Source organism: Gopherus evgoodei, chromosome 1 (genome assembly GCF_007399415.2).
Source record: "Gopherus evgoodei ecotype Sinaloan lineage chromosome 1, rGopEvg1_v1.p, whole genome shotgun sequence".
NCBI lineage: Eukaryota > Metazoa > Chordata > Testudines > Testudinidae > Gopherus > Gopherus evgoodei.
The window spans coordinates 276,064,555-276,089,490 of record NC_044322.1 but is presented as its reverse complement, the minus strand read 5'-3'; the positions used below and the strand labels follow the sequence as shown (position 1 = coordinate 276,089,490).

Here is a 24,936-nt window from a genome sequence, read left to right as displayed (position 1 = left end):
CCAGGCTGTGGTCTCTGTACTGTGCTGTGAGTCAGACAGAACTCCACAAGAGATTTCTTTGAGTTGCTGGTTTCCTCCCAGTGACTCTTGACTTGCTGCCAAGGAAGCAGGGCGTAGCTTCTTAATTTTTTTTTTCTTTAAAGCTAGACTGATTAATAGAAACTCCTTTAAAACGCAGGGAAAAGACACCACCCCATCGCACATCCTGACACAGCAGCAGAGGAAACTTATAACTCCAGCAGGCAGGGCACTCCCTCCACTGCAGCTCTGTACATCAAGAAGACAGGACTAAGGCAAAGCAAGCTCCTTCTTCTAAAGGTGCCAGAACCAGCCCCACTACAGGGTAAGACCTCTTCACAAAATCCTCTGCAACTGCTTTCTCCATTCAGCATCTCCCATTCCTTTGATCTAATAGCTGTCTTTCCCTTTTCCCTCATTTTTATGGCTCTCTATATCTCCAAGTGCGACTCATTAATGGCAAACACTTATGCCTTTATATTTTGCTTTGAAATCCAGCCACACATTGGGCTGAGGCACCAATAGAAGGCACTACAGGGTCTGACTGCAATTGCACGCTGTTTGCTAAGGTAACTCTATTCTTGCTTTGAGGGTGTGAGAGAGACACAGCAGAACCGTCTGTGCAGTGTGGAGTAAGGGAGATGCTTGACACATTTTTTTTTTTGCAATGACACATTTGCAAGCTTCGGAGTTCGGCGCAGGTCTCTTTGAAATCAATCTTGCTCATTCAGATTTACACCAGCTCAACTCAGATCAGAATCTGGCCTTTGTCTTTTTCAGATGTCCCTCATGCTTTTGTGTGTGTGTCAAAGCTCTCCCATATTATTAGTGGTTTGCAAGTCACTGGTTTAACAAAATAATTAAAACTTATGTCTTTGATGGCACAACTCAAGTCAGAGCTGGGAGGGTCCTTCTCAGAATCCTAGCTAGTGAGACTGAAGTGGACCAGAAGTTCTAACTAAAGACATATGAACAATGCGATTGCATGTTACACCTTCTTAGCAGCCAAATCTCTGGGCTTGGGAGTGATGAGAATAAAAGTAAGACAGATGAGAGAAGTGTTGAAAGCAATAGGAGAGCTGCATGGAAAAAGTGGAGGGGATAAATGAGTGGAGCAGTGGGAACCTATTGGTGGGAAGTAGAGCATTGCGGAAATTGGCAAATTTCTCACTCCCACACTAAACGCTTTTCCCCAGCAATTCTCTCATTTCCCCTAAACATATTTCAGATCAGCACTGCTCCCATTTCATTCTCAGTCTGTCTGCAGATAATCAGAGCTTAGCCTGTTGCTGTGCACATTTGCAGCTGTTGCCTTCCACCCAAGAGGCAGCTGCAATTCAGTCGTGGGTGAAGTGACCAAGATAGAGAGAGGCTATAGAGCTATTACAGATCCTTCTGGGTGAAAGGCACTTTTGGTAGTGAAAGCAGTTATTTGGGGTCATTAATACTAAACATATATTTGAGGAGGTCTGGGGGAAGGAAACAGTGTCTGAGTGGCCTTTTGCTGGAAGGCACTGGTGAAACTGGTTTTGTTCAGGCGTGCCCTATTTCAGCATCTCTGTAATGAGGAGTTTCTTTTTCTGAATACACACAGCGAAGGGCACGGGACGTGATGTGCCTGAGGAGATGGGGCCAAGTTCATCCCTGGGATAGCTCCACTGGCCCACTAGGCGTCCCCCACAGCAGTCGGAGATGCCAAAAAGGATTTCAAATCTGCCAGACTTACCCTCCTCCTTCCACTCTTTGCACAAATGCCTGGGAGGTGGGGCGGGTAAGCACGGAGACTGCAAAGAGGTCTTTCCTGTGCTTAAACGCAGATTATTTCCCTATAACATGACAATGCAGAGCAGCCCTGCTCAAAGACACACAATTACATGCTGCTGGAGTGATGGCCCCAAAATAGTGTAGTAATGTCACTGCATGCTGCAGTGTCTTGGGGTCATTATTATTATTATTACTTCTACTTCTGTAATGCCTAGAAACCTTAACCAACGTTGGGGTCCCTGTGTGCTAGGTACCAGACTGCCCCAAAGAACTTGCAGTCTAAACACACCAAGGGAGGCAGGAAAACAAAAGGGTTATTACTTGCCCATGGTCACAGGCAGAGCTAGGCCTGGAACCCAGGTCTCCTAAGTGCCAGCCTGGCTGGGCACCCTTGGAACAATAGCACTTCTTCTAGGAGATCATTTAAAGTGAAGGAGGAACGAATCCTGCTTCTTTTACTCATGCAGGCGATCCTGTTGGAGTCACCTCAGCCTAGATTGTCCTGCAGGCATTTTGTGCCGTTTCTATATGACAGCGCACATCAGGGGAACAGTCTGTACCTTTTGTTCATCCAATTTCAAAGCTCAGAAGGAGGGGGATTGAGCCCCTGCCATGGAAAAACCTGAGAGAAGTGGGACAGGGATTGTGGACCCCACAGAGAATCCTCTGATTCTGGAGGAGTGGGGCACAGTGCCACAGGGGTGGCTGACACCACCTCTTTTTCTCTTTGGGCAGAGAGAGCTGTTCATGCAAGGCCCTCTCTGCTTGTATAGTGCCCGCAGGGTGCATCTTCGGGGCCTTCAACTTGTTCCATTCTTAAGCAATATAAGGGCGTGACAATAAAGTACTGTAGCCCTCTCATGGCTTGCAGTGGAGCATGGGCTCTGTCTAGAAAGCTTGAAAACAGACCCAATTCCAGGAGATGAAATGTAGCGGATTGGCTGCTTTGGTATTTCGAGAGAGGCCCCAAGGCAGGGCTCTTGGGGGTATGCCTGATGCCAGCAGCTGGGAGGATGCTTCCCATTACAGGTAGACAGATGAGCTCTTTTCAAGCTAGTGTGGTAAAAATAGCCATGTGGCTGCAGCAGTAGCTTGGGCTAGACAGGTGGGGGTCCAGCAGGATTGTACTCAGGGGGCTAGCTCGAGCTGCCACCTGTGCCTCTATGGCAATGCGGTTATTTTTAGTGTGCAGCTAGTGCGTGTTTGCCTACCCATGCTGGGAAGCCACCTCCAGCTGCTGCGTAGACATATACTTGACCCAGTATAGGGGAATTCAGACCTAAAAGTGTCCTTAACTTTGTCCATAAGCCTGCTGCATGACTCCCAGGCAGCACGGCATGGCAGATAGCCAGAACCTTCCTCAATATGTGTGCCTGAATTTCCCCATACTGAAGGCGGGTGATCTCTGCACTAACACTGCCTCCCCTCCCTCTACCAGAGGATTTCATGGTGCATGTCAGCTTAAGGCCACGTGTCAGACGTCCTTTTTACAATGGCAGATTTCCAGTCCTGCCCTAAATTCCCTCTGCCTGTTAGGCAGAAACTGTAATCACACCGAGCACTGTACCTCTTATGCAACGTGCTGAGGAACCAGAATGGGCATCCAAGTGGGTGATTACACTAAAATACCCGTGGTGGACCTCCTCCCGCAAGATTGGGCAGCATTAACACTTTCTCAGTAGTAGACACATTGACTTTTACGTTAGTGTCACCTTCCATCTGACCAGTAGCAGAAGAAAGGGCAGGTCAGTGCTCAGAGAATTTCATTCCCAGGGGCGGCTCCAGGCCCCAGCACGCCAAGCGTGTGCTTGGGGCAGCATGCCGAGGGGGGCACTCTGCCGGTCGCTGGGAGGGCAGCAAGCGGGACTCTGGTGGACCTCTCGCAGGCGTGCCTGCGGAGGGTCCGCTGGTCCTGCAGCTTCGGTGGAGTCGCGGGACCAGCGGACCCTCCGCAGGCATGCCTGCGGGAGGTCCACTGGAGCTGCAGGACCGGCGACCGGCAGAGTGCCCCCCACGGCATGCCGCCATGCTTGGGGTGGCGAAACATCTGGAGTCGCCCCTGTTCATTCCTACCTTTCCTCTTGCTTCTGTTCTCTGGCAAAAAGGCTAATTAATGCAAGGAAGATCACAGGAACTAGTCTTCCTACTTTCCCAGCATAGCAGCAGCCTGAGAGCAGGAGGGATGATGAGCTGAGGTACTTTGTCTTCTCCTGCCCAAGTGAGGGGTTCACTTCCAATCCCAACATTTGAAGATGGAGTCCTAATTTTTCAAGGATCTTTCCTGCAAGCCAAGTGCTCACAGAGACTAACAAGAGGGTGCTGAATGGGTTTGGGGGCTTCTTCTTCCAACATATCACACCCTGCCTGCTCATGTGACGTTCCCTGCAGGGCACAGAGCATTCCAGGACACCTTTTTTCTCACAATGCTTGCTGCTCCGAGACTACCTTCTGAAGCAGCAGCTGGATGGGACTGCAGTTGCTGGCAGGATTTCTATAAATCTTAGAGCAGTGGTCCCCAACCTTTCTGTGGCCAGTAGTACATTCATGTTTTCAGAAGAATGTGGCAGGCACCAACAATTTTTCAAGGCTTATTTTGTATTTGTACATTAAATAATGCAAAAAAAATCATATTAAATATCATATAATATATGAATCCATAAGATAAAAAGGGCAATTTTACGTGTAAAAGGTATTAAAATTAAGGAGTTTCTACAAAATAAATATCATAAATTTTTCATCTTATTTATTTTCAAAGAGTAAAACATTGTTGAACTACTGGTCCAAATGTATTTTTATTCTTACTTTAACATAAAATGAAGCCTGCAGCCCCAAAGTTCTCTGCCCCCAGCAGGTGCAGGGCTGCAGCTTCTCTCCAGCTTAAGCCACGGCCCCACGCCTGCCAGGAACAGAGAACACCAGTGCCCACAGCCTGCAGCCCCGGAGTTCTCTGTCCCCGGCAGGCGCAGGGCCACGGCTTCTCTCCCCTGCTGGGCACTAGGCGGGCGCACATAAATGCCCCGGCGAGCGCCATGGCGCCCGCGGGCACTGCGTTGGGGACCACTGTCTGAGAGGGTTTTTTGAAAAGTGCCTCATAGAGTCATGATGTTTAAGGGCAGAAGGGAGCACTGGATTTAGCCTGCCCACCCTGTATATCGCCTGCTCACTAAACCTAACAAACAAAATTAGACCAAAATATTACAGCCCACAAGAGACTAGATTATTATGTGCCACAGGCAGGGAATAGGAGGGACCCAGGTGGATCAATCCCCAAGGCCCGTGAAATGATTAAGTGAGATCTACTCAGATAGTCCTGGCAAGTGACCCACACCCACATGCCGCAGAGGAAAGCGAAAAATGCCACAGGTCACTGCCAATCTGACTTGGGGAAAAATCCCTTCCCAACCCTACATGTGGCGATCAGTTATACCCTGAGCATGTGAGCAACCAGCCAAGTGCCTGAGAGAGAGAATGCTTGGTGCCACCTCAGAGCCCTGGACCACTCTGCTCACTGTCCCATCTCTAGCCTGGGCCATCCCCGATGCTTGAGAGGAAGGAGGCAAAAAGAAAAAACCCACTCAAATCCTCCCAGAATACACGGAAGGCAGGGTAGGAAAACCCCTTCCTGACCACTGCTGGAGACCAGCTGAAACCCTGGAGCATGAGCTTTAGAAACATAAGACATAAACTCAGCTGCTATAGCAGCCAACATGCAAAATACTAGCCTCCTAAAATACTATCCTTCCCAAACCTGCAGCCTCATCCACCTGCCCCTCTTGAACAGGTTGCAGCATCACAGTGGAGCAGAGGGCATTCTGGGAGGGGCTTTCCATTAATGCTAAGTGTGGCCTGCTCTCTTTTGTTTTATTTTCATGGTAGAGAAGGCCTTAAGGCCAGGCAAAAAAGATTCAATCTCCTCCGCTTCCCACCCGCTCCGCCCCACCCCAACCCAATCCCTCCTTGAAGGAGAGATCCTGCTTGTGAAGCTGAAATTTGGGGTATAGGGAGGGCCAGTGCAACCATTTAGGTAACCTAGGCGGTCGCCTAGTGCACTAGGATTTGGGGGGGGCGGCATTTTCTTTGGCTGCGACTGCGGCGGCCGGATCTTCAGCCGCCCCGGTTGCCGCCAGCATTTAGGCGGAAGGAGCTGCGGCAGGAGAGCACGGGGAGGGCTGCCTGCAGCAAGTAAGGGGGGGGGCATGCAGGGGAACTCCCCACTCCAGCTCACCCCTGCCCCGCCTCCTCCCCGAACATGCCATGGCTACCTCACTTCTCCCGCCTCCCAGGCTTGCAGCGCCAACCAGCTTAGGCGCCACAAGCCTGGGAGGCAGGAGAAGTGAAGCAGCCATGGCATGCTCAGGGTGCTTGTGTGTGGAGCAGGGGTGAGCTGGGGCAGGGGGAGTTGCTGCAGGGGAGGCGCCTCAGGGTGGAGCTGCCGTGGGGGGAGGCATCTCAGGGGGGGGCTCGGGGACGGGGGAGAGCGCAAGGTGGAAGTTTCGCCTAGGGCACGAAACATCCTTGCACCAGCCCTGGGTATAGGATTTACCCACCAAATAGGAAACACGGTGTCTGCAGCAGGGGAGGTAAGACTCCTGCAGTGAGAGTCTAATAGGGCGTGAACCATGACATTCCTAGGCTACATGCAAAATCAATGGGCCATGCTTGCTGAAACACGTTGCTTCATTTTGCTGCCAAATCAATCAGGAGGTTTCCATCATCCTGCTGCCACCCCTTGTTTTCCTTTCAAGCCACAGTTATAGCTCCTGGGAGGCCATCCTGGTGGCTATTTTGGCGCTGTGTGCACACATCTTCTGCTTAAAGGGTGCACAAGGCAAGTCCCCTTCCTTCCCCACATTGCTTGCTCAGGCCAAAGTCTGCTCCGGCATTATTAACTTTGGAGTCCAAAGTCCAAGCACTTGTCATTGCTGAGTAAGTCTGAGCTGTGTCCCTCTTAAGGGCTGGACTACGCCTTGTGGAAGGGCGAGCCAGCAATCAGGACAAGTGGACTGAAGCGCAAAACACTCACGTGTGAGGGATAAAAAACGCAAGCAGAGCAAGGGTTTTCTAAGGTACAGCCGCCCTCTTTGAAAACCACATGTATTGCTGAAGTAAGATATTTTACTGCTAGGATTTTGCACCAAACACCCAGGAGCAGAGCATTTGCCATACCTCATCGGATGTCAGGAATTCTTTCCTCACCCTTGTGGAAATCAGTTTACACCCTGTAACAGGAGATCTAACTACCCTTGTGATAAATAATGTGCATGCTATTATTGTTTGTAACTTTCAGCCCTCTTACAGTCAAATAGGATTTATGAGATGTTGCAGCAGTGAAGAGCCCAGGCTAAGTGCACTCTGCATAAAGAAGTAATGCACTTTAATTTGTTCTAAACTAGATAGCCATTCATTTCACCATGTTTCCCTTAATCTCATATTATGGGATGACATTAAAAAAAAAGAGAGCTAAAGAATATATTCACAAATATATTCCCTACTACGTCAGCTCTTTCTTTCTTTCTTTCTTTCTTTCTTTCTTTCTTTCTTTCTTTCTTTCTTTCGGAACAACTGGAGGGAAAAGCACAGCAGCAGGGTGTCTATCTAACCATCTCCCTTCAGTTAAAGGCCACATGGAGATAGAATAGTATTCAGGCAGATTTCACACTCAGGCTTTAGATAGCAGTGCACTGTATTATAACTTTAAAGGACAGTTTATTGGGATCATGCTAGAGCCATAGTGTCACAGACTTCAAGGTCAGAAGGGACCATTATGATCATCTAGTCTGACCTTCTGCACAATGCAGCCTGCAGAATCTCACCCACCCACTCCCACAACAAACCCCTAACCTATGTCTGAGTTATTGAAGTCCTCAAATCATGGTTTTAAGACTTCAAGGTGAAGAGAATCCTCCAGCAAGTGACCCATGCCCCACGCTGCAGAGGAAGGCAAAAAACCCTCAGGGCCTCTGCCAATTTGCCCTGGAGGAAAATTCCTTCCTGACTCCAAATGTGGCAATCAGATAAACCCTGAGCATGTGGACAAGACTCACCAGCCAGTTCCCAGGAAAGAATTCTCTGTAGTAACTCAGATCCCAGCCCATATATAAGGGGACTGTTGCCCCCTTACTAACATTCAGTGGGAGTGTTTGGTTCCTAGCTCCCAGCACTAAAAAGGGAGGGATCAATAGGAAATCAGGAGCCTGAGACTGACAGTCTCAAGGAACAATGTGGAGAGGCCAATGTTCCAGATCAGCCTGATTGACAGGGCAGGCAGGCTAATCAAGGAGTCAGGAGGCCAGGGGCGTCCTGTCCTCCGTGTGAGCTGGAATTGTGTATGTCAGATGGAGTGGGGCCAAGCTAAGGAGAGAGCAGGGGCCCAAGCTAAGCTGCTGGGAGCAGAGCTGCAGCCCAAAAAGCCAGAGCACAGCCCAGAGAGAGCAGACCTGCCCTGGGAGCAGAGCTGCAGCAACCAGAGCCAGAGGGACCAGACAAGCAGCCCAGGAAGCAGGTGAGAGCTGAGAGAGAGTCACAGAAGCAGCCTGCAGAGTAGACCTGCCCTGGGAGAAGAGCTGTAGCAACTGGAGCCAGAGAGGCCAGAGAAGCACCCCAGGGAGCTGAAGGCAGAGCAGCAGCAGCAGCGGTGCTGAGGCAGTGTGGAGCTGAGGCTGGAGCAGTCTGGAGTGGGTGCAGTGAGCAGCTGGGGAGAGCGAGGGGGACCCTGGGCAGTGGGCCCAGCACAGGGAGACGCCTCCGCCAAGAGGCTCTGCAGGCCAGACTTGGAGGGGGATCGTAACCCTGACAGAGCGGGGGTGACACTGGGGAGAAGGATCCTGCCACCCAGAGCCTGAGAGTGTGTGGCCACCGCCAGAGCAAGTGTCCAACCCACAGTGTCTCTGCAGCACAGCCAGGGCCTGAGGAACAGACTGTGAAGTGCCCTGATGTACAGAGACACTGTTTGTGATGGTCCCTGCCACAGAGCTGGGTGATGTGTTTTCCTTTAATCTTTCCCATTTTTCCTTATTCTTTTTTAAAATTAATTGTTAATTAAATAACTTGTATTTGCTTTAAATTGTATGATGTGATCAGTGGGTTAGGGAGGTGCGCAGTGCAAAGAGAGTACCCCAGAGTGGGGACACCCTAGCCCCTGTCCTGGGTGACCACAGCAGGGTTGGGGGTTGAGCCCCCCAGGAATCCTGGGCCCAGCCTTGTTGGGGTTACGAGGACTCTGCCAGACAGGAGAGTGGAAGGGGAGTCCTCAAGGGCAGGGAGGCCTCTGGGTAAAGGAAATGGGAGCGAGGACTCAGATCTTTTTGCTAGCCCACTTCACCGGGGTAGTGCAGAAGCCAGGGACCATTCCCCTGCTTACACATCTAACATCCCATCACAGGCTATTGATCATAAACCATTTCCTACAATATATGCACTAACACACACACACGCAGCCAAACTCGGATACACTCAAACTCATCAATATACGCACACAAAAATAAAACAAAAATGCATGCAGGTAAGCTCACAGACATACCCACAGAGAAGATACACACATATGCAAACACAAGCAGACTTACAGAAACATATGCATAGAAATAAACATGCATACACACACACACAAATCACATGCACACCCACAGCCTCCAGCCCATCGACCAGACACGTCTAAGCATGCTCTTTTCTCTCCCGATTCCTTTTTCATTATTTCATTGCACGTTCCAGGCCCTCCCAAACATTTTATACATTTAATTAGCCAGTTTTAGGAATAGAAATCCTGAGACTCTTAACGTGGCAAAGTGCGTATGCGCCCTCCCTCACTTCCCGAGCTCCCCCAAAGTACCAGCATTGAGCGTCTTATTATTACTAATCAATAAGCCACTGAAACATTTCTGTGTCTCCCATTAGCTCTAATTTCCCCTTACCCCCTCCCTGGTTTCTCTGCTTCCCTTTTAAGGCACTCAGCCCCTCCTTTTTTCTCTATTTTCCTCCAGCGATGGTTGTTGGCAGCTTGTTAGACCTCAGGCAGCTCTCTTTTCCCCTCCCTCCTACCAAGAGAGCTTCGGTGTTTCTGTTGAGGTTGTCACATGCATTGGCGCTCCAGGGCTTTTCTTCCTGAGAAAATGCCAATTTCTCAGCGCTTGCCTTCAGTACTGAGAGATTCACCCACTCTCAAATGAATCATAGACATCACAGAGGAAAAACCCTGTCAGATCATCTTTTCCCATCCTCCTAGTGCAGGACTGTTCCCTAGAGTCGTTCTCCAGGGCTTTGTCCACTCCAGTTATAAGTGACTCAAGCGATGAGTCTTCCACCACTTCCCTGGTGAGATTACTCCACAGCATAACAGACCTCACTCACTACTAGAAAATGTTTCCTGATCTCCAGCCAAAACATTCTGTTTGCTCAGTTTCAGCTCATTACTCTCAGGGTATGTCTACATCTACAATTTTGCAGCGCTGGTTGTTACAGCTGTATTAGTACAGCTGTATAGGGCCAGCGCTGCAGAGTGGCCACACTTACAGCAACCAGCGCTGCAAGTGGTGTTAGATGTGGCCACGTTGCAGCGCTGTTGCACATCGCGGGGAAGGAGACCTGCTTGGAGGGGGGGTCGGGGAACGCCAGAGCACACCGCGGGGCTGGATACCTGCTTGGAGGGGGGGTCGGGGAACGCCAGAGCACACCGCGGGGCTGGATACTTGCTTGGAGGGGGGGTCGGGGAGCGCCAGAGCACACTGCAGGGAAGGAGACCTGCTTGGAGGGGGGGTCGGGGAACGCCAGAGCACACTGCAGGGAAGGAGACCTGCTTGGAGGGGGGGTCGGAGAACGCCAGAGCAAACCGCGGGGAAGGAGACCTGCTTGGAGGGGGGTCGGGGAACGCCAGAGCACACCGCGGGGAAGGAGACCTGTTTGCAGGCGGGGTCGGGGAACGCCAAAGCACACCGCGGGGAAGGAGACCTGCTTGGAGGGCAGTGGAGTTTGCTTAATTACCAGAGAGGCTTCCTCAGGTATGCTGGGATACCTGCTTATTCCACGGAGGTCAACAAAAACGCTGGTGAGTGTCTACACCTGATGACCAGCGCTGGTGATCCAGCGCTGTATCCTCTACACCCGAGGCACGACCGGGTGTACGGCCAGCGCTGCAAACAGGGAGTTGCAGCGCTGGTAATGCCCTGCAGGTGTGTACACATCCTAAGTTGCAGCGCTGCAACCCCCTCACCAGCGCTGCAACTTTGTAGTGTAGACAAGGCCTCAGTTACAGCCCTTTGGGCCACCCTGTGCAATTCCTCTCTTTCCTTTATGTTTACACCCATTAGATACTTGGAGGTGGTTGCCATATCCCCGCTAGTTTTTGTAAAGCCAAGCTGTGCACCTAGTAAGGCCTTTTAATCACACCCCTTAAAACAAAGATGCCAAAAGCACATGTACACACACACAGACTCATAGATTCATAGACTTTAGGTCAGAAGGGACAATTATGGTCATCTAGTCTGACCTCCTGTACAACGCAGGCCACAGAATCTCACCCACCCACTCCTGGAACAAACCCCTAACCTATGTCTGAGTTATTGAAGTCCTCAAATCATGGTTTAAAGACCTCAAGGTGCAGAGAATCCTCCAGCAAGTGACCCATGCCCCATGCTGCAGAGGAAGGTGTAAAACCTCCAGGGCCTCTGCCAATCTTCCCTGGAGGAAAATTCCTTCCTGACCCCAAATATGGCCATCAGTTAAACCCTGATAATGTGGGCAAGACTCACCAGCCAGCACCCAGGAAATAATTCTCTGTAGTAACTCAGATCCCACCCCATCTAACATCCCATCACAGACCATTGGGCATATTTACCTGCTAACTCCCAAGAGATCTCTCCACAGGGAGATTTGTCAAAACACCCACATCTTTATAAACGGCACCTGAGTTGCAAACTGAGTCAGGCTGGTGAATCAAGAGCAGACTCTCAAGGCTTTGTACCATGCTACCTGCATATAACGACACAAACTCTGTGTCAACAGGCCCTCTGGCCTCACTCGGGTCTGAAACAAGAAGCAGACCATAGAGAAACATGGACCATTTATGATGTTTCGCCTTTGTAATCTGTAGGGCCGCCAACTCTCTGGTATTGGTTCCATGGGAAAAATAATAATGTCACAATGGCAGGATGATCTTTGCATCTTTGCATCATAGCAATTGAGTCCATCCTTTGAGAGACAGCAGGCTCATGTCACAGGGCCTGACAAAACTGCAATGGCCCTGGAGTGCTCAGCTATTGTATCTACCGAAGGCAAGCCTGTGGGACAGTTCTACAAATTTGTGATAGGTGATGCATTGTCCTGAGCCACCTGATTGTGGTGATACCATAAGTAGCATTGCCCTGGTGATTTGCTGGTGCCAGAGCTATACATTTGTACAAGCTGTACGGTGGCACATCCAGTATTTTTCTCTTCTGCTGTGTACTCTTTGCCTTCATTACCAAATGATCCTGGCCCTGATTAGGGCCATCAGCTCTATTATCTGTCCTGCTGGTCTGCACTAATTCTAAGGTGGCAACTAGTGCTGGTTGAACATTTTCCATCCAAACTATTTTGCCAGAAATTTGGGTTTGAACTAAATTATTTTTTTTCCCTGAAAAGTGTATGCACTCTGCAGATGACTTTTTGGGTTTTTTTGGTAAAAAAATCGGATATGGTGGTCTTCCAGCCATCAGCTGTAGTGTAGAAGTGCTGTGTGCTATGAACCAACCACTGTGTCCTCTCCAGAAGAAGCTGCATTGCAGCAGTTGGTGAAGGGGGTCCCTGTATGGACAGTGTTTGTAAAAGCAATTTAGGATCCTTCAGGACGACAAATGCTAGAGGAATGTAAGTTGTTGTTATTCATTATTAGCACTCCTGTGCATTGATAGCATTCTCTCCAGCCATGATATCAAGGGAAGTGGGGGAAGAAGGGGGATAATCTCAAGCTACCATCACCAATACTAAGTCTCTCTTCCATCTCAAGCCATCTGAGGCGAATACCAGGCATATAAGCTCACATCCTCTCCTCCCCTCAAGTCTGGCATCTTTCGGTAACTGTTCTACCCACTCACCTTGGCCCAGGGACTGATTTCCCATCATAAACGTCTGCAGGGGGCTGCCGCAGGGCTTACTGAGCATTCCACAGGCCCTGGTTCCCGGACACGACACCTCCCTGGCTTGTGAGATGCAGCCCTGGAAAGGACAGATACACTGAGCAATTGCAGGGTTAAGTAATTGCAGGTTTGAATTCTTTGGGGTGAGCCAATGGAAAAATTGGCAACTCCAGAATGGTTGGGACTGAATAACAGTCTAATAAAAGCCTGATAAACTCCAATTCCAGCTGCAACTAGATTGAGGAAAGGAGAAAGGATATGCACCTGGCATGTGCTGCTGCTCTAGCAATGTGACCCCACCCAGCTGATGAGAACACAAGCCTCACTCCTGCAGAACAACCAAGGCACTTTCTATTGTGTCTTAATGAGAAGAAAAGCACACGCAGCCCAGTCAGAAATGGAAAATCCCACGTATGCTCTCCTCTATCCCTGAGCATACGTGGGATTATTAGCTACTGTGTATTCAATGGGCAAAAGGGACAATGAACAGAGAGGGTGGTCATGCTTTTACTCAGAAAGACTCAAAGCTATGAATCAGCACCCCCTGAGGAGCTCACGTTAGGTAGCATGTACAGTGAGAGTGGCCACAGAAATTAGTAATGCCAAAAGGGACCTAACTAGGACTGATCGTGAGAAGCAAGCTAGATGTGAGCAGAACAGAGTAGAAAAAGAAAATTCACAGCAAACAAAAAACAAAAATTCCAAAATCAATTTATGTTTGGTTGTTTTATTAGTGGTGTCTTTTTGGGGGGTTGGTTTGGTTTAGTTGGTTGGTTGGTTTTTTTTTAAATTTTTGAGCGGAACATTTTTATAACAGAAAGGTACATTTCAGTTATTTTCTGTTTTTGTAAATAAAGAAATGTTTAAAAATGAATGTTCTGGTCAGCTTCGTCAGGTGAGGAGTTTTAAAAATCATTTCTATTTTTTAAAAATGTCCTTTAACGATACATTTAAAAACATTTCCCCCTCCCCCAAAATATTTAAATATTTTCTGTTTGAAAAAAAAATGTGAGGACTTCTAGTTATGAGTTTCCTATGTGGTATGGTGGTAAAGAAAGCCAATGTGGTTTGGGTGACTGTACACAGAGACCTCACCTCAGGGAGCAGGGAAGCTATGATTTCTCACAGCCTATACGCACTGTTGAGTCCATGTTCTCTTTCGTCAATTCAGTTTCAGAACCAAAGCACAGGGCATTCATATGACAGATTAGTAAAGGTGCTGGAGGGATCCACTTAGAGCTTGGTTTACAGAACTGCTGAACACCCAACAGCAGCCACAGCAGCCAGTGAGAGGTGTGAGTGGTCCCCACCTCTGAAAATCCTGAAATACAAAGAGTTTTTTGGGGTAATCCAAGGGTTAAAAGCAAGTCATGACAAAGAGAAACAGAACATCAGGACCAATTTTCTACTAGTCATATCTAGGAAGCCCCATTGGTTGAGACCTTGCAAACTGGACAGGACAATGCACAGATATTTACAGTGAAGAACAATCCTGCTGGGCACAGAGGTCACTTCTTTCTCCAATTTCTGTAATTCCGGGAATTCCTGTTGGTTATTAGCCAATGCCGGTTTTGGACAAATGGTAAGCAAGTGGGAAAGCTTGGCAGTCCCATGAGGTGTGGGAAAATAGTATTTGGACTGTGATGATACAACCTAGTAATCTTTAAAAGCAGATCTGACACACACAAGGCTTCAATTAGGCAAAAGGGAAGGAGTGGGGAAGGTGGAGTAAATGAGTAACATATGCCATTTGGGTGACTCTACAAAGCCTTTCTGTATGACAGATGTTATTATGAATGGTAACTGCAGTATTATATTGCATTGTCACTGATCCTCATCCTGAAAGCTACAGCTGGATTCCTTGCCTGACTCATCTGGCCCAGAATAACTGCAAATATAAAGCAGGTGTTTGACACTGCTCTCACCTAGCAACGAGAGGGAGGGCAGGAAATTAACTTAGCCCCTTTATTTACCTCCCCAAACATTTTCAGGAGCAGTCTGCTCTTGAGCAGAGAAGATAAGACTAAAGGACCCAACAAGTCTTTGCTGTCTCTAATTTCTGTGACTCTAAGTACAAAATACTGATAAGAGTCCTGTCAGTAGGTGAGATCTGAAATCCTAATGCTTTCCACTTGCCACTTTTGTGCAGGGGGAGTGAATCTGTTCTCAATATCAGGTCTTTGCTCCTTACATTTCATCATTTCAGAAAATAAAACAGTAGCTTTGGTTAAATGACACTATCAGACCCCGCCAATGCTAGTCCCTAAAATCTTGTTTCTTTTTAAATCAAATATTCATAAGTGACAAGAAACACCACAAGAAGTCAAGTCCTGCTGCACGTAGGGGAATAATGCAAAGGAATCAGATACATTACATGTGTAGGGTGTCTTAATGCAGTAATATATTGAGCAGATTTCCTTGAATTTAAAAGGAAATCAAGAGTAGCCCTCACTACAGACCAATGCTTGGGATTTTTTTATGGAAACTGTAACAATTTCCATTTTAGGAATAAGGGATCTGAGCAAAACATTGACTCCAGTTCTTCTTCTTAGTGTATGTGCAACGTGCCTCAGGTGGCACGTGACCAGGATTCATCATTGAATTTGGTCCGCTGGTTGGATTATTAGTTTCCCCGGCCTGGGCCGGGTACTCACAGGGAATGATCCACACCAGGCAATGACTCCAGTTATCCCATCTTCTGCCACACCAGATCCGACCATTGAGCCACTAAGCACAGTAGTCTATTTTCTCCCCATCTAGAACAGCCCAGTGGTTCATCTATGCTGGTATTCTCTCTTAACAAAATGGATCAGACCACCATCCTGCGTAGACCTGTAGTCCACTCTAACAGTGCCCAGTACCTGATGTGTCAGAGGAAGACAAATCTCCACCCCAACTGACTCATGATACACCAGACCAACTGGATAACACTGTATTGTCAGGTGGGGGGATTAGGAAAAGGAAATCCTTCCTGACGTCCATGGCCCCAGTGGGCAAATAGCTCAATTTGGCATTGGGGACTCGAGTATATCACTTTACCCTGCACAGCACTTAACCTTATTAATGGTCAGACATATAAGCAGCCTATTTTTAAAAACTACCCACAGTATCTTCAAAACTCTGCTAAGCATTTCCTGGAAGACTGGCTACAGTGGCTACAGCTTCCCTCAATTTGCTGGGGACTGTGGGGGGTGTTACTAGTATTTTTAGATATTTTTTCAGCACTTGGTCAATATTTCTGGGGTGGGTTTAGAACAAACCCAATTACTTTCTTGCATGTAAATACTGGGTTATTGTAACAAAGTTCTTGGTTCCAGCACCCACCTTTATTTTCTTCTCCAATACTTTTTTTTCCTCAGAATCATCTGCATTTGAGACCTTCCCCCCCACCACACACACAGACTAAGAAGCCAAGATGTTGGTGCTATTGGCTGGTATTTTTGTGGTCCACATTGCCACCGTGGTCATGCTGTTTGTATCCACCATTGCCAACGTAAGTCATTCTGCTTCTAAACAAGACAGTGGTGTTGTAGCCACGTCGGTCTCTGGGTAATCTTGAAAGCTTGTCTCTCTCACTGACAGAAGCTGAAGACATTACCTCACCCGCTCTGTCTCTCTGAACAAGACAGGCAGCAGATGTTGAATGCTCAACCCTTCCATGGTTATAACCCCACACACCATTGAAAGGTTCTGCCGTTGGGTTGCCAGGCTATAGAGTTAGGGAGTAGGGCATCCTCTTTCAGTAAATAATAATGTGCAAAGGAGCTGTTCAGAAAACATAAAGAGCCTGATTCACTGCTCTGTTACTCCAATTTTATGCTGGAGTAACTCCCTTGAAATAAATGGATCTCTGGAAAAAAAATTAAGCCACTTTAATTTAAATGCCACCCTGCGAACAGAAAAGTTCCGAGTCCTGAACTAAAACAAACAGAGGCAGCCTCAAGGTGATGTTTCCACTCCCATAACTTTAAAGTAGGAACCACCTGTACACGCCCCATTCAAGAACTAGTTGAGCAAGTGAGATTTATGGAGGATAGTTTTGAGCTGAAATTTATCAGCCCATCTGCCAGACAGTCTCTTGTATAATTATACGGTGGATGCTTGTCTGTTTCTGGAACTAAAAAGCGTTCTCATGAGCTGTTTGGGCAAAACTAACAGTTATTGGTAGCGTTATCATCTATATGCTATAACACTACACACAACACATATAAGGACTGGTCCCTGTCCAAACCAAAAGCACTTTGTAATAGCTGAAATATGCAGTAGATCTATCAACATACTACAAAATTGCAACACCCGATAAGCTCCCACCCCAAATGTTGAAAATGGAATGTGCAATGAACTGGACTAGTCCATGACACAAGATGGCATCTCATTTAAAAGAAAAAACAAAGAGCGTTTGGCTAATATGTTATCTGATTGGCTGAACCAGTTTTAGATTCTTCCAGACTTATCAGTGCCACCCACGTTCAAGGAATAAGTATAGTAAGTTGGTCAAATTCTGCCCTCAGATACCTTTATGCAATGTCACTGAAGTCAGTGGGGCTGTGTGAATATCACAGAGGGCATGTTTTCTCACATGCACACAGATCATTGATCTCTTGTGACATTAAAATCATAGGTCAAAATTAAGAGATTATTGCAAACCTAGGAGAAAAGATTTGTTATATAACATATGCAATTCATCTTCTACTAGTCTAGGAGGAGTTGGCTGGGGAAGGTTCATACACTGAAAATTCCCCAGATTCCACAGAGCATGTGATCCAAGAGCACATACATACACACAAAAAGGTCAAGCGTTGCTGGGGACTCATGACTGTAAATTGTTGGGCCAATGGCCAAGTAACTCACAGCAGTGTGAATACCAAAAGATTTGCAGGGGAGAGTTTCTTGAGCTGGAAAGCGCTGCTAAAAATCCCACTTGGTGTCAAGATGCTGCTGTCTAAGTATTTATTCCCAACAACATGCTCTTGCTCACCAAGTCAAAAAGGAAAACCAACAATTCTTATCAGAGTGAAGATAAAAGTCTTGTTAAGGGACAAATGCTGTCACATCAGTACAGACCAGTGGTGCATTATGTCCTGTATCCTGCCATACCAATGGAAAACAAATCTTCAACTAGCCAAGCAACCTACTGGGAAAGCCTAGTGCTCCATCTAGTCGGGTATACTGTCTCCAATAATTGTTCAGTCATTGTTCAAAAGAAAGCACAAACTCCATATTGGAACGCAAGTGCCCAAACTTGTGCCACACGTGGAAATTTCTTCCTGATACTGCCAGCTATAGAGCTTAGACCCTGAAGGAAGCGTATGCCCCTCTCTCTTAGGAATTGTATCCTATCCAGTGCCACTGGAGATTGTTATTTATATGTATTAGCACCGAGAGGCCTCAGCTAGGTTGGGGCCTTGCTGTGCTAGGCACTGTACAGACATATAGTAAAATGACAATCCCTGCCTCAAAGTGCTTATAAAGACGGATGCTATTTTTAGTTAGACAAATGGTCTTGCTTGTATACTACACTACAGAATGACCCCCTCCTGCCCAGTCCTCTTTGCAGCAGAAGGGAGGCAAAGGGGCAGGCCACCATTTTTATAGTGACCAGCCCAGCTCCATTTTAAACTTCATAGACAAATACAATGAAAAACTCTACTGTCTTTCAGAGACTTCACTTGCACAGGCAGCAACGCAATCATTTATGTGTAACACAGAGCTATTCCTGTGCCTTAGTTTATACTGCCCCCTCGTGGCCGCCTTTGTCTGAAAATTATTCAACAACCTCCAAATCATATTTAAGCGGCTGCCTTGAAACCCGACGACAAGAGGGAAGACCCAGAGCTAAAATGCTCAAGATACCCCAGTGAACTCTCAGTTTATCCTGCACTCTGGTGGTCTAGAGAAGTCTGGCACTGCAGACCTTGATGGGAATAGACTGCCCTAGACTGCCTACTAGATTTTCGACACAAAGAACTACAGCCAAAAGAGGGGCTAGAATCTCTAATGAGAGGATATTGCACACATTTTAAAACTTGTGCAAACATGTATTCAGAGTCTAGAGCTCCCCAAAGAAGGTCACCATAACAATGACAACTTCAAAGCTTTAGCTTTACCATGACACTCCTGCCACATCACGGCTTCCAGTCAATTGCCACCTTCAGTTGAGGAGTGTCCACCATTCTGATTCACATAGGACACCTCCATTTGTGATTAAGGTGTCCTGCATGCCCCTTTGCAGGACATTGAAACTGCTCCCAAATGCTGTCAAAGCCAACACAGCAGCAGTGTGTCTAAGCACCCACAGTGCAGATGACCAGCTAGAAAAGGCTGTGCATAAAAGGGGTAAAAAGAGTCCTTCTTTGTCCTCTGCCAACAATCTTTTTGTACCCCCAAAGCATATGTGTTTTACTCTTATTATCTTAGCTGCCTTAGCTAAAAATACTGACCATATGCAATTATCCAGTCCTTTTCAAAATAAACCTAATATTCATGCAGTGACCTCGTGTGACTGTGAGTTAAGTTTTTCAATTTTCTATTTGTTGTAAGCGTACTGCCCTTTAATGTAATTGAGTGGCCCCTTATTGTCACATTACATGGCAGGACAAAAAGGAACCTAAGAGCAATTTTCACTATATTTTTGTAATTGAGTCCCCTCCCTCCCACACACACACACCAACTCTTCTTCTATCTAGACTAAATATCTCAAGTCTTTCAAGTCTCTTATCTCCGACAACTTTAGATCTTCATGAGTTCCATGCACAGGGGGAAGGTTTTATCGCCACAAAAGCTTCCAGCGGTCATTGTCTCTCTTAGGCCCAGATCAGGTGATAGGCTGGAGCAACCGTTGTCAGAATGGTCAAGAGCAACAACATTGACACGACTGTTTTGTTCCATTTCAGGTCTGGATGGCAGGTACCTCTACCATGGGGGCAAACTCAACAGGACTCTGGCTAGACTGCGATGCTGTGAAATGCCGTCAGATTGCATTTGCTGAAGGGGATATGCGTAAGAGATATTTTCTTTAGGTCTTGATACGACCTGTATAGTCTGAAGGCCTACCATGCATTGTGATACCAATAGTATCTTAACGTACACTCTCTCTCTCCCCTCCTGCCTCTGTATTGCCAGCTTCCCTCAAGGCAGTGCAAGCCTTCATGATCCTGGCTATCATCTTCTCCTTCTTCTCATTGGTCATGTTCGTGGTACAGCTCTTCACCATGGAGAAAGGGAAACGCTTCTACATCACTGGAGCCATCATGCTGATTTGCTGTAAGTCCAGTCTCTCTGCATCAGTTTGCTAAAAGGATTAAATGTGTGTGTGTGTGTTGTGTGTGTGTAACACACACCCCTTTCCCACCCACACCCCTACATGGCAGCTGGCAGAGCCACCAGTCAAGTAACCTTGGAGGCCAGGCGAGCTGTGAGCTGCAGCCCACGGGGAGAGGCAGGAGCAATAGCTGTGCCCTGCAGGGAGAAGGCGCTGCTTTCCAGAATGGGAGGCTGAGGGTAAGGGGGAGGCCTGCCTGGGGTTGGCCATGACTCAAACTGTTTGAGGTCATCTGAACCTTTAAATTTCTCCTCCCTACTATCAACGTATACAGTTTTTTTGGGGGGATGACCCCCCATTCCTTCCCCAAAGTTGGCCCATACTTATAGAGCTGGTTGAAAAATGTCCATCAAAACTTTTTCAACAAAAAATGGCTGTTTCCAAATTTTTTGTTGAATATTTTCATTTGAAGTTTTCCAGGTGAAAAACTGAAAATCAAAACATTTTTAGTAAAAAAAAAATTCAGTTTTCAAAAAATTGATTTTGGGGGGTAAGGGATGAGGGAAGGAACCAAAACATTTTTTTGTTTTCATTTAAAAAAAAACAGAAAATTTCCATTAATATTTTTGAAAAAAAAGATCAAAATGATTAACTTTCTTTTGGAAAAACTTATTTTCAAACTAGCTCTTACACACACACACACACTATTAGTGCAGCCATCCCCACTGCTGCACCAGTGGAATTCCATTGGAATGAATGGAAGACGCAAGTATATACCTACTGGAATGGTTTTGTCCATTGTCTGTAAACTGCTTTGATATTCCTCTGGATTCAATGGGCCCTATCAAAATGTCTGAAGGTTTTATCATTGACTCCACCATGGGACAGGTTGTTCTCCACAGCATAAACCAAACAATCCCAGAGCATCTTGCTCCACGACAAAGTGGCTCTGATGTAAAATTCAAAATGGCTGTTTCATGAAAGCAGTCACTGCTTTGGTTATTCACAACGGATGGTCCAGAACACAATGGAGTCTTTCCAAGAAAGAACAGGCATCGCAAATAATGTTTTCAAACTGTCAACACCATCAGACAGTGAGAGGAGAAATCCTCTTGTCCTGCTCCTCTCATCCCTAATTGCTATTGCCTTTTTGAGAAGGATGACATCAGGCATTTACCTAAAGCTTTGATGTATCCAGAGGCAATTTAATTCTCCACTTCAGATTACAGTTTGGTTTATTGCTCCAGGCAGTTATCCATACCAACAGGGGCAGCTCTAGGCATTTTGCTGCCCCAAGCACAGCAGGCAGGTTGCCTTCAGTGGCATGCCTGCGGTGGGTCTGCTGGTCCCATGGCTATGGCGGATCTCCCGCAGGCAGGTCCGCTGAAGCTGCGGGACCAGTGGACCCTCCGCAGGCATTCCGCCGAAGGTAGCCTGCCTGCCACCCTCGCGGTGACCAGCAGAGCACCCCCAGTGGCTTGCCGCCCCAAGCACGCGCTTGCCGTGCTGGTGCCTGGAGCCGCCCCTGCATACCAGCCCCCACCTACTGTGTGTGAATCATAAACAGAAGGTGATCTCACCCAAAGCCAATTAAAGTAATGGGAGATGCTTTATCAGGGTGACCAGATGTTCCAATTTTATAGGGACAGTCCCGATTTTGGGGGATTTTTCTTATATAGGCTCCTATTACCCCCCACAGCCCCGTCCCGATTTTTTACACTTGCTATCTGGTCACCCTATTCTTCATTGACTTCTTTGGCTTTGGACCAGACTCTGACTATATGAATGAGGGAGAGTACAAGTCCAATATATTAGCTTTTAATCCTTCCGAGCTCCCCACTGGTTATGAATAGATTCCCAATATAAGTGCTGCTCTTGGGGTCCAAGGCTCGATACAGATCACAGCCTTCAATTGGACGTCCTTATTGGAGGGAGGAATGGGGAAAAGAAATGTGTTTGGAGGGAGCAGGTTGTTTGACTTGTTATTGGTTTTACACCTGAGAGTGCGTAGAACAGCCAGTAGATAAAGGATCACTGTCAAGGTTGGCAAGCCTGAAAAAGTCACCCACTTCCCCCCCTTCAAGCTGTTTTCCATGTGTGCATTATGTTTATGATTTTGAAACTAAAAAAAAAAAAAACATGAAAAGCCTGTGCCAGAAGCCCCCGGACTCATGAAAAACCCTACAACAGCAAACCCTAGTGTTAACGTAAGAGCACACAACGAACAAGTGTGTACAGCCTCACCTGCGAGTGAATTGCCCAAATGCACACTAGCATGTTCAGCTTCAGCACTCGTAAGGAAGCCGACACTAACACACCAGAATCTAAATTTGTGCACCATTCCCGACAACTCTGGAATCTGAGTATCTCCGGTATGCAACCTTGGCCTCTCTCCTTCCAGTAACAAACCAGGAGGTACTGACCTGGTGCTCACAAGAAACCCTAGGATAAAAAATTAGCATACAGTGCTCAGTGCTCATGAACAGCCCTACAACAGTAAATGGGCCATCAGCTTCACAGGGCACATGCCACAATATCACTGCAGTACCTGAGCTGTCCTGCAAAGATTCAGGTTTTCAAATATCTTCCAATTCTTTCTTCCCTCCCCTCCCCCTACAGGGCTGTTCATTTTGATTGCAGTCTCCATCTACACAGCCCGATTCCCACACTACTTCACAGACCCTCGGGACCATCATGGCTACTCCTTCATATTGGCCTGGATCTGCTTTTGCTTTAGCTTCATCATTGGCATCCTCTACCTTGTCCTTAGAAAGAAATAAAGGCTGGCAGGAGTAAAAGGGGTTGGGGGTGGGGGTTAGAAATTGGGGGTGGGGAGGATGAGGAATCATTCAGCTGGAAGAACTGTTTGGCAATAACACCAAAAAACACCCACCACAAATGAATCCACCAAAGAGAGAGAAACAGCTCCTCCAGTCCAGCCAGTGCCTCCTTGATCCTTGGGCCCTGAAGTTACAAACGAACTGCCTAGTCTCCTGGCTCTTCTCTCCCTCCTCGCAAAGTCAGGCTGTGCCTTAAGGAACCACCAGACTCCACTTCACTGACTCGGCGGCACCTCAAGGAAATGAGCACTGCATCTTGCTTCCTCCCTATCCCTCCTTCCTATTTCTCCTTAGCCTGCGTTGTGAGTGCGGGAGTGAGGGATAAGGCTTTTTGCCCTGAAGAACAATGGGACAGGCCTTTTGTTACATTTTTAGAAGGGTTAAAGACATTATATCTGGGAACAGCCCAACTCGATTAAATTCAAGTTTTTAAAAATATCATAACTGCAAATTCATTGCCATCCTGTTTCCTACTTAAGAAAGAAACTAATTCCCATGAATAAATCAGGGCGAGAGGTGGAGAGAGAGAGGGAAGCATATAAGAATGGAGGGGAGGAGCCAGGGAAGGAAGGAGGCAGGCAATGATCCTAGTAATGGAAGATGCAGTTATAACTCAGTGGTACACACCCCAGAGAGTCACCTGGGGGCGTTTCTCCACTATAGCTGGCTGTGTATCTCTCTAACACAGTCGCACGATGACGATCTCAGGAAGTCCCTATGAAGCCGTAAACAGGCAGATTTGTGATGCATGTGCTCTATAAGCCACGGGACTGAAGGGACTTTCCAATCTGATAGCTGAGGAAGCCTGCTTAGGCTCGTGGGAGCTCACTGTTGAAACACTGAATTAGGTTTTTATGACTACCTGTAGGCAATAGATTTTTTCCACTCGTAGCACAGGATGGGGCATTAATCACTGACCCCGCAGTGACATTGTAAGTCACCTCAAACTAAAACGACATTTGATGGCAGAAGAAATAAGGCCTAGTAGTTAAAGTGGAAAAATCTGAGAGTTAGGAATCCAGCATTCTGTTCCCAACTCTGTCACTTAACCTATCTGTGCCTATGTTCTTCCATTTGTAAAATGATGTTCATTATACCTACCTCCAGGGGTGCGGAGAGGCTTTGTTAATTAATGCCTATACAAGGAAAATCCCACACGAAAGGCTGTATGGAAAAAAATAGCATTGTCGTGTCATAACTGCAGGAATAGAGTTCCTGTCTGCATCAGGGTATCCAAGCCAAACATTTCTGTCCCTTTGAAAAGCTTAAACAGTAAGTGGAGATTGTTAGTAGCAAGAGGTCAGGACTCACTGTGGTTATGCCCACAAACTAAAGTTAGGTGGCAACAAAAAATTCATGGGTGCATGGGTAGCATGAACAGTATTTTCTCTCACACTTTCTCTGTTACATTCTCTTTCCATATAGACTTTGTTAATTCGGTGGACATATTCTAGTACTGTACTTTGCTGTTTCTTTGACAGAGTGTTTATTTCTATAAAGTCATTGTAAATATTTTGATACAAATGTTTCTAGCTTTAGGGATATAAATACAATTTAATTACATTTATTTTACACATTTTTGCTTTTTTTTAAAGAAAAAGTAGTTGAGACTGTGATTGAAGGTCTTGCTCTTCTCGCCAAACCAAAGCTCACTCTGCTATGATGCTGCAGTACTACTACATGGTGGCTGGTGCACATGATAGGACTTCCCTTTGGGTGTGAGCCAGGCTATTGTTTCAGGTTCTCTGCAACTCAGGCAAATGCTGTTGCACTTGGCTATGCTTGGTTCCCATTTTCAAGCTTTCTTTACAACCATGAGAACTAGAAACTTAGTTGTACAAAAGCTGAGATTCTGGTTCAGTCTCATGACTCCAGAAGCTCAGGCCCAAGGCAGGCGCCCATAGTGCAGGGGTGGTCAAGCTGAGCCTGAGAAGGAGCCAGAATTTAC

The 24,936-nt window shown here is 47.0% G+C and overlaps 1 protein-coding gene across 1 annotated transcript; it reads left to right on the top strand.

The window, feature by feature from the left end:
* On the top strand, positions 1-24,564 carry EMP1 (epithelial membrane protein 1). The gene is made up of 5 exons (XM_030548141.1): positions 1-343; positions 16,247-16,380; positions 19,781-19,886; positions 20,010-20,150; positions 22,768-24,564. Exons 2-5 carry the CDS (start codon positions 16,303-16,305, stop codon positions 22,926-22,928), a joined length of 486 nt encoding a protein of 161 aa, XP_030404001.1. The 5' UTR covers positions 1-343; positions 16,247-16,302; the 3' UTR covers positions 22,929-24,564.
* Positions 24,565-24,936: the final 372 nt, after the last annotated feature.

What these genes read in the sequence shown, in the direction of transcription:
- EMP1 (XM_030548141.1), top strand. Translation starts at nt 16,303, where the DNA reads ATGTTGGTGCTATTGGCTGGTATTTTTGTGGTCCACATTGCCACCGTG. An exon ending in TTGTATCCACCATTGCCAAC is followed by an intron (nt 16,381 to 19,780) that starts GTAAGTCATTCT and finishes GTTCCATTTCAG; the next exon opens with GTCTGGATGGCAGGTACCTC. An exon ending in ATTTGCTGAAGGGGATATGC is followed by an intron (nt 19,887 to 20,009) that starts GTAAGAGATATT and finishes CTGTATTGCCAG; the next exon opens with CTTCCCTCAAGGCAGTGCAA.